General features: G+C 44.4%; 1 protein-coding gene across 12 annotated transcripts in view; it reads right to left on the bottom strand.

Annotated features, from left to right (window-relative positions):
- TNRC6C (trinucleotide repeat containing adaptor 6C) overlaps window positions 1–10,392 on the bottom strand; it is a 610,512-nt gene that overhangs the window by 366,365 nt on the left and 233,755 nt on the right. For all 12 annotated transcript variants that reach the window (XM_039501295.1, XM_039501293.1, XM_039501297.1 and 9 more), the window contains one exon: window positions 7,525–7,586. In XM_039501295.1, coding sequence (XP_039357229.1) covers window positions 7,525–7,586 — 62 coding nt within the window. The remainder of the gene's footprint in view (window positions 1–7,524; window positions 7,587–10,392) is intronic.

Genomic DNA, 10,392 nt, shown 5'->3' with positions numbered 1-10,392 from the left:
GAGAAGGGAAGGTTCCTGGAGGGCTCTTTCTCCCCCAAATGTCTGCTCTAAGACTGTGGAGGAAGGACGTTTCTCCTCCCCAGCTCCTGAGAGGTAAGGTTATCTCAGCAAATCTCACAAGCTCCTTGAGAGCTGGAAGTGGGAGAGTCTGAGGTTAGTCAGGGCCTGCTGGTCAGCACCACGGAGGTTGTGTTCCTTTCACTTAGCAGCCAGGCCCAGCTGAATGACTCTTGCTGTTCTAGAGTGAGTATGATGCAGTGGTTAGGCCAACAGCCTGGTAACTGGGACTCCTGGGTTCTCCCCATAAGTCTGGCCCTGGTTCCCGGGCAGCTCCTCTGTCTCTGTTTGTAACATGGGTGTGACACCTCCTCGCTCATGCCAGTGCTATAAAAACTTCCCTTTGTGCTTGTGCTTTGGCTGGGCTGTTTCCTTTAATTCCCTCTCTCTGGTATCTCTCCTCTGGGATCCAGAGTCAGCAGTGATTTGGGGCCTGGGCACGCCTAGGTCTAAAGGAGGACATCTCTCCGGACACCTCTAGGCAACCTCATTAGCTCCCCATTGCGTCTCATTCCTCATCTACCACAGTGGTGACCCCAGAGATGTACCTCTCCTTATGCTACGGTATAGGGCTGTGGGATGGTGAGTGGGTGCTTGCCCATGGAGAAGTAAGTGGATTTCCCTGGGGGAAATGAGGGGGAGGGCTGAGGGAGGTGACCTTGTTAGATCCCAAAAGTGGGAGGGAAACCATTAGGCTTCAGGGTGGTACAAACTTTCAGTCACTACTACCATGGGCTTCTGTGGCAAGCCCCAATAAAGTAGTCTATGTATGCCTGGCAGGGGCTGGCTTTCTGCTAATAACCTCCAATTTATGCTCTGTCTGGTTTCCAGGTGAACTGTTGTGTGCAACAACGTTCTACAAGAAAAAAAAAGTTTTAAATCAAGTATATTCCATGTGCTCCCTGTGTCCTTCTCTGATTCATAGACTTTAAGGTCAGAAGGGACCATTATGATCATCTAGTTTGACCTCCTGCACAATGCAGGCCACAGAATCCCACCCATCCACTTCTATAACAAACCCCTAGCCTATGTCTGAGTTATTGAAGTCCCCAAATTGCGGTTTGAAGACCTCAAGCTGCAGAGAATCCTCCAGAAAGTGACCCATGCCCCATGCTGCAGAGGAAGGCGAAAAACCTCCAGGGCCTCTGCCAATCTGCCCTGGAGGAAAATTCCTTCCCGACCCCAAATATGGCGATCAGTTAAACCCTGAGCATGCAGGCAAGACTCACCAGCCAGCACCCAGGAAAGAATTCTCTGTAGTAACTCAGATCCCAACCCATCTAACATCCCATCACAGACTACTGGGCATACTTACCTGCTGATAATCAAAGATCAATTGCCAAATTAATTGCCAAAATTAGGCTATCCCATCATACCATCCCCTCCATAAATTTATCAAGCTTAGTCTTAAAGCCAGATATGTCTTTTGCCTCCACTACTCCCCTTGGAAGACTGTTCCAGAACTTCACTCCCCTAATGGTTAGAAACCTTCGTCTAATTTCAAGATGCTCTGGGTGGCAAAGATACAGGGTGAAGATAGGGGGTAATGGGGTCAAACCCTGGATGTGGCTAACACATGTTAAGAACACATCTATGTTCTTAGTGAAGAGAGGATGTCACAGCCAGTACATTCTGATGGGCAGGAGCATTGTAGGCTGGCACTAGGAGGCTCCGGTCTGGCTTCTATGCCAGTGCTGGTTGTCTGCATTGGCACCACAGTGGTACAAAGTAACATGGTGGTGGATGACTTCGTGCTTAGCCTTGCTCAGAGTAAGTATGTTCAAGACTTAACACAATCCAGTCCGTGACAGCAGTAAATGAAACTGAGAATCATCCACCAGTTGGTTGGCTGCTACCTGAAATGAATTTCACTCCAGTTCTTAGTGAACAGGCATCCTTTTCATCGCAAAAACTAACACACCGATGTTAGCAGGGTCAGTGGTGAAGTTATTATGAAAGGGAGAAGGAAAGAGAGGTATGTCTGAGCACTATATTTTAAACCTGTGGACAGTGGAAGACTGTTAGTTTTTCTTCCCTGCAGATCAAATCCACTTTGGACACAGCAAACAAGTATAAATGCAGGATCGATCTTTAGATGCAAGATATAGACCACTATAGACTTGCAAAGCATCTATACTGCACTTCCATTCAGCTGGAGCAATGGAGGCACAGTTGGCCTTTGGCATTTTAACCGCTATGCTGTCTAACTCTGCTCTGAGCAGATCTACGGGATGCCATGGTAAATATACCAGAGGCTGCTGACACTTTGCACATAGCAGAGTTCTCACCACTGGTATCACCAGTGGAGCTGCAGAAGTGGGGAATGTTCAGAAAAACACCTAGTGTTGATGGAGACAGTGTGCATCCCCTTCTAGTGACTGGTTCATGTATGAGGCTTTGAGTGAATCTCCTGGAGAAGGAGTTTACTAACCAGAACATTTGTGGAAATAGCGAATTGTATGTGACTATCTGAGAATATCTGCCCAAAGCTATTTTGAATTCATTAAACACAGTGTTTGCACCACACCTTTATGAACTAGACTCATCTAATCAAGGATTAGAAACAACATCAGGTGACCCATTTGTCCAACCAAACACCTAACCAATGCAGCTTGAATTTTGAATCTCAAACACACACACAACAAACAGCTTGCAAACAAGCTGCAGACCAAAGGTAATTGGTAGGAATTATTTGGGTAATAATTCTAAATAATGAATAAATCTGAGAAAACTGCAAGCTGTTCACAGACAATTCACCAACACGGAAAAAAGGCTGAATCAGCCCAACAGTTTATTCACTATAAATTATTTATTCAGCTGTAGCTGTAACCTTATTTAAAGCATTAGTACCCAATTAGGCAACTGTTCATCATTCAGCACATTCTAGTCCATTATAGGAGGAACAGTCTCTTCAGTGTCCAGCACTGTACATTCTGTAATTTGGATACTTTGCCCTTACGTATGGCAGCATTGCCCAGGTGAAGACGTCAAAGAGCTGCACAAATGTTAACCAGTTTAGCCTCACAAGACTCCCAGGAGGGAGATAAGTATCGTTTATCCTCATTTTATAGACAGGGAAACAGAAGCACAGATTGGTTAGGGATGTAATGTTCAGAAATGGCCTTTAATGGTGGGTACCTCCTTTTGTATTCTTTGCATGCCCAATTTGGGATACTTAGAGCCTGATTCTCAGAGCTTGACTGCACTTAGAGTTGCAGATGCTCAACATCTCTGAAGACCAGGCCCTGGGTATCTCAAGTTGAGCACCCCAAAGCTGAGGGAGGACCCCAAAATTAGAGGCTACTTTTGAAAATGTTGGATTTTGGGACTTTCCCCGAGGTCAAAGAGCAAATCTTTGTCTGCGAGGAAAATCGGATCTAGCTCTCCTTTCTCCCATTGCGGTAACCACAAGCCTCTCTCTGTTAGCTACAGCTTCTGTAAAGCCTGTGCAAAAAAGAATAGCACTTCCCCAAAACACATTTTACCTATGCTGCCTCAAGACTCCCCTGCAAGTGGTCAGAGCCTCTCAGACAAACACTAAGTACAGAACAGTGTCCGGAGTCGGACATCAGAGCCGAGCATACCAGGTTCTGGGACTTTGGAAGTGCTACTGGCTGCTGCAGAGCCTGGGCTCCTTTTCAGGAGATCCTGCAGCTCTCTGAGCTATGGACACCTGCTGCAATGTCACCACCCCACTGCAGTCAGCATGTGCCATTGGAGCTGTCTGAATGGAGGGGGTGGGAATGCAAAACAGAGAAGAGACAGGTTTGATATGAAGTTTCCAATTGAAAAAAAGCATATAGGGAATTGAGCCCTCCCCTCCCCTTGTTTTAGGTGGGGGGGGGGTATGGGAGAAGTGGGGGGAGATGTTTCCCACATTGGCATGAAAGGGGCAACACCTTTATGAGAATGATTCTAATGTAATGCTCTAGCCTAAAACTGGCTGTGGCTGAAATAGTTAATTACTGCTCAGCTGTCCGACGCCTTTAATGACTCTGATTAATTTCTCTCCCCTTTTTAAGAATTCTCTGCATAAGTGATTTGCTCCTCCACCCCTCTCCTTTTCTCTTTGTAGAGCTGTTTTCAGGCAAGGCGCTGTGCTGGAGTTATTTATTCCATTCCATGCTGCTTACCCAGCACTGCAGCAAAGCTCCCGTAAGCCCAAATCCCCGACCTGTCGTATGTGGTGCTCTGAGCCATGGCAGGGCAGTGAAAGCCATCTTGGCATTGTCCTTCTGTTTTAGGTCCCTTTCCAGCATCAGAGCTCAGGGACTTGTTTTTTAACTGAGCGAATGTCTTCCTAGAACAGTGAGTGAGTGCGTAAGTACCTGAAAGAACTGATTTATGGTTATTAAAACCAGAGAGCCTTTGATGCAGGGATTGCTCTCTGGCATTGGATGAGAAAAGAACAATGCTAGCTGCACTGATGTTTACAGGCAGTGGTGGGGGTAGGGAGTAGGGTTCCTCCAATACCTGTCATCGGTCCCCGTTTCTCCCCTGGGACATGAAAGTGAAGAAGGGTCTTCATGTGCACCTATACCTAGAGGGAGTGCTGCACAATCATATTTCTAACCGCTGTGTTGCTGTGATCTACATATACCGCACGGCATTCCACCGATCTGGAGAGTCAGAGAGACCCAGTTAAAGTGAGCTCAAGGCTCTGTCCTGCCCCCTCCCCCTTGCCCATTCCCTGCTTAGTGGCCTGCTCTGTGACCTCCTTCCAGGCAGAGAGGAGACAAGTTTCCTTTCTGTGCCCTCTTGGTTCAGCAGTTCATCCCTGCTACTATATTATTTATTCTAATGCTGTCGTAACTCCTGCCATTGCTCCCCGCTCTCCCCATTTCCCCCTCCCTCTCTCCATCACCACTAGCTGCACCATTATACGGGACCCACAACCCTGCCAGCTGAGTAATTAGACCTCCCGATCCCTTCAATCCCCTTCTCTGTTGTTTACCGAGCACCTTCAGGCAATCTAACGTTATAGAATATTTTGCAGCAACTATGCCCATCCATCAGCCTGGGACTGCAGCCCTGATGGAGGACCGCACTGAAGGAATTACACGGTGCCTGGCACAGACACGGTATTTTAAAAGTAAACAACTGTACACCTCTGTGCTGCTTCCAATCCTGTTTTCCATCTGTTAGGATAATTACTACATGAATTATTATTATTATTGTTATTACTGGTTGTGAATAGGAGCGGATTTCTCTCTTTCCACGTTAAAGATCATGTACTGGCTGTAACACAGTATACGCTGCATAGCCCCCTTTCTTCAAAAATAAATCTGTCCAAAAGGGATCAGTATCATCAGCTGAAGTCAGACACAGATTGCAAGTAGGATATGATAATCATGCATTGCATTTACTGCCTTTTGTCGAATGATCTCATCCCAACAGTTTACAAATCACAGTGCCCCTGGAAGGGAGGTGGGCGTTTGTTATCAGCAGTTTGCAGTAGAATAGGGCCCAAAGGGGGACAGAGGATCTGGGCCAGGCGAACATTGGGAAGGTTCAGATCTGAGTTCTGTAGCTCTAATTTGTCTCCATGATCCATCTGAGCGAGCCTGTCAACGGTGTACTGACACAGTCATCATTTGGATTTGAACACTCCTCCGCCCCCCACTGCACACGCCTGACATTCATATTTGGATCTAAACACCCTGGCTCAGGTCCATCGTGGGGAAAGTGAGGCAAGGTCAGAAAGAGACCCAGGCCACTGCTCCACCACTCTAACCACTAGGCAATACTGATTCACCTTTTGTCTATATGGTCCCCATTCTCTGTGTACCCAATCTATTCCCTGCTGAAGTTGAAGAGACTCTTTCTGTTGACTTAAATGGAAGCTGGAGCAGGACCTAAATTTCTCACTAATTTGGGGCCAGATTTGATCTCCTGAGTAGCGAGGTAAATCAGGAATAACTCCAGTGACTTCAGCAGAGTTACTCCTTACCTACACTGGTGTAGCTGAGATAGAATTTGTCTCTATGATTTCAAAGTGTTCTCTCTTGCTTTCATTGTACTTCATCTACAGTATGATATAAGCCTTTCCAAAGTGTGGATTTTCTCTAATAGAAAAGCCACAGCCAGTGAGATGAAAACACTTCCTAGGTTAGTTTGCTCTAAGGAGTGTCTGAAGACAGACAGACACACACACACACACACACAATCATTAGTATCTTTTGCTGTGATTCTTTTAAGAGCCCTAATTTTGGAGACTGCTGCTGTTCCAGATGTCTTGTTATTTCATTTAAAGCATGTGCTTAAGCTCCATTGAAATAAGTGAAACTTAAGTCCATGCTTAAGTGCTTTGCTGAATCAGGCCCTCAATTAATGACAAAGATAAAAAATCATCACTGTTTCAGAAAAGGAAAGATGTGAAAATACAACAAACCTATTTTAAAAACCAACCACCTATTAAAGGCAAGAGACACCAAGAAACCTTCAAAATAACCAAGAAGCCTTCAAACCTTCAACACTACACCTTCAAAATAATACAATGCAAGAAGCTGGAGGAAAAGAGATCCCATTACATGTCTCCAGTTCTGTTCCCCACATGCCAAGCCATAGACAAAGTTAATGGTTCTGCATGGGAGAAGTCAACTGTCTGAGTTAATGTTTGATCTGGCTTTGAAATCTGAGCAACCACCATGTATGATCTCTGGAGTTCACCACCATGTTCAGTGTAAGCTACCATTGCTTTAGGAATAAATGAGATAAACTCAAGCTATCCATGTAAATTAAAAGAAAATCCCAGCAAACCATAAAAATACAGGACCACATGGAAATCATTGATGCCTCATGATACGGAGGTGTAGGTAAGCGGAGAGATTATACTGCACACCTAAGGAAGAATAACTAGAGCTGTTTGAAAAATGCAGAAAATATTTTGCAACAATATTTCATTTTTTTCATCAAACATTTCAAATTTTCAAACAATGTTGACCACCCTGAGTTGGTTGAAAAGCATAAAAATATCACAAAACATTTCGAATAATTTTCGCACATTGTATTTTTTAAAAGCTATCTTTAAAAACAATCATTTGAATGATATATGGCATAACCCTGAACTTCTAATCATCTAAGAATGCAAGTCAAATGGTTCAGAGTACAATAACACAAAGTAAGACAACACAGAGAGAACAAATATTTCTACGTTGTTCTCAATAGCAATATTATATTTGTATTGCATATACACTTTTAATAGAGCATATTTTGCTGCCAAATGTCTTCACTAAGAATGTGTGGTAGGAAAAAAAATGACTATCCCCTTTTTGTTTCTTACTGGGATTCCATTCAGGTCTCCAACCATTGTTTCATCCACCAGTACAGTAAACATCCCAGCCTTGCCTGTCCCTTCATGATGGGGTGGGAGATTATGCAGTTTGCAAGCACACAGACCTTCGCTGGGCCCATGTCAAGTAACAAGTAAACCTCTTTCTTTGATGTAATCCAAATCAAAATCCCTACCTGCTCTTGACTCCTTCAAAGGCGGTTTTCTGGCAAGAGTTTATTGGATGATTTAGTCTTTGCTGAAAGACAGAGAAAATAAAGAATTTAAATGACATACAAATAAACAGTTTACCTGATTGTGATGGAACTTTTCTACCTTTGGGTAAAAAGTATCAGAGATATTTCAGGTTTATTTTCATTATTCTGCATTATGTGCAACACTCATTTACAATGAATATTACTTTCCACCCAATTTTATCCCTTTGGCAAACTCTCTCTCTATCACATACTGCTGTATTTTGAATTGGGATGGATGAACAGACTGAGATAATATAAGAGACACTTTTTATGAGCATTTGCACCCCATAATCAAACCAAATCTTTTCTGACTTTCAAAACAAAATTTGCATAACTTTCCCCCATCATTTTGCATAGCTTTTCTTGCACTATTTTTCCATTTAATTCACAATATAATTGGCTAGTATGTATATATTCCACTGCCCTCTTTCTGCATAGAAACAGAGCTGCTCAGCTGTGTGCTACAGGCCCTGTATTGCTAATGGCAATCTGAATTTATCCTCGCTGTCACTTTGAAGTCCTAGTAGCCATAGTGTGAAGCATAGTAATCACCAGGAACGTTGTGAGAACACACGTTTTTTTCCTGGATTCAGTCTGGTCTGAAAGCCAAGGGGCCAAAACAGCAGGAGGAAGCCTGTTTCTGAGTTATTTCCTGTCCAGCCACAAACAGAAGCCCCAGAACTCTCACAAAACCCCCGTTTGGGTGAGATTTCCAATCCAGTTTTGCAAACCCAAAGGTGCGGAGAATTTAGATAATGGATCACTTTGATTTGGATAAAGTAGATAACTTAGAACAGTAGCAACCTTCCCAGTGAGTGCTCCACCAACTACTATTTTAACGTAATACCTTTCTCCCACCTGGCCCACGTGGCTGAAAAGATGTACCGCTTTGGTCTATTGTGTGAGTACTAAAGATATTGTAGGACTTCAGAACAACCAGCAGGGAGGGTGTCCTCAGAGAGTCTAGCCCAGACTGTACAATGAGTCCAATGTACAATGGACATGCTGGCCAGGATTTGGGGAATTGAGTCCATGCTGTGGGAATAGCCATGCAGGGGAGACACTCTCAATAAAGTTCATTGTTATATGCCTCACTACATCTCAATGCCTTAATTTAAAGGAGCTCCTGGGGAACTAGGACAAAAACACCCCCAAACTTTAAGTAACTTTGGATCTGGATCCAAACTTTGCAGTTCAAGCCCATCTCCAACTAGAGCTATCTCCTCTCAAAGTCCTGTCCTAGCATACACTGCATCTTGTAAATAATCTGGGAGAGACTCTTTTGACAAGATATCTAGTTTCATTGTTCCAAAGTCCTGGGCAGGAGCATGAAAAGGGTCTCACAAGGATGTTATACAACCCTACTTAACAAATCAGAGTGTGCCTCCATGAAGGAGGAAAAGGAACTGTTGTAAACTTTGAAGAGGCTATTATAAAATAAATAAAATGGAAACTAAAATTGTTGTAAAAGTTACCAGTAGTTCAGTGTCTTAAGTGCTAATATAGACAATGAATTTTAATGGTACTACAGAAAGGATGGCATCATGTTGTTATTTATTATTTGTATTGTGGTAACATCTATGAGCTTGAGCAGGGTACAAACACAGAACAAAAAGGCAATCCCTGTCCTGAAGATATTACAGTCTTAGCAGATGGAGAACAAGTAACCAGCCAAAACGGCACTTGTTTTAAGATCAGAGATGTAACAGCAATTTGGCCTTTACTTACTATACTGAGAGGTCAGACAATAGCATTTTATACCCAGGCAATTTTTTCCATGCTACGCGATTAGAAATGAAGGTCTGTCATCAGTTCATTCTAGAGAGGGGCCATAATATAGCACAGAGCAGATTCTGGCTGGATGTCTCACAGTCAGTGCCCATGACAGGGTTCACAGCTGTAGATTCTCACCCAATCAGCAGAGTGCAATGTCAACTGAAAGTGTTAAAAGGTTTCCTATATTTACTAACCATTCACCTTTGGAGATGCAAGGTCACTAACTACCTTCCACAGGCACAGGAAACTTCAGTGAGGTCAATAGGAACATAGCCATTTTACCAGACCAGGTAAAAGTTCACCAAGTCCAGCATTTTGCTTCTGGTATTGGCTCATATCTTACTGTGTTAACCTTTGAGCTGATGACCCCCTATATCAGCAACTCCCACAGACTCACTACAGTCTGTATATCTCCATTTAGAACTTCCAAATGTACTGCCATTAATTTAATGGCATTACCACCAGGTGCGGCTCTAGCCATTTCGCCGCCCCAAGCACGGCAGCATGCCGCGGGGGGCGCTCTGCCAGTCCCGCGGCTCCGGTGGACCTCCCGCAGATGTGCCTGCAGAGGGTCCGCTGGTCCCGCGGCTCCGGTGGACCTCCTACAGGCGTGACTACGGATGCTCCACTGAAGCCGCGGGACCAGCGGACCCTCTGCAGGAACGCCTGCGGGAGGTCCACCGGAGCCGCCTGCCGCCCTCCCGGCGCCCCCCCGTGGCATGCCGCCCCAAGCACGCGCTTGGTGTGCTGGGGCCTAGAGCCGCCCCTGATTACCACTAATTCTAATAATGGACAGAGTGAAAAAGAGAACAGATCATTGTAATTGCCACATCATAATTTTGAAAATCCCAGTCAAGACCCCTCTAATTCTTCTCTTTTCCAAGCTAAATAGTCCTAATTTCTGCAAACTTTTCTCATGTGCACTGTACAGTATGTCATAACTTCATTGCCTTTCTCTGGACCTTTTCAGTCTCAGCCAATACTCTTTCTAAGGAGATCAAAGTTTGAGATGGGGTCCAGCCAAGGGCATAC

Source organism: Mauremys reevesii, linkage group 15, assembly GCF_016161935.1.
Source record: "Mauremys reevesii isolate NIE-2019 linkage group 15, ASM1616193v1, whole genome shotgun sequence".
Classification (NCBI taxonomy): domain Eukaryota; kingdom Metazoa; phylum Chordata; order Testudines; family Geoemydidae; genus Mauremys; species Mauremys reevesii.
The sequence above is the reverse complement of the archived record's forward strand: the minus strand, read 5'-3'. Positions and strand labels throughout refer to the sequence as shown.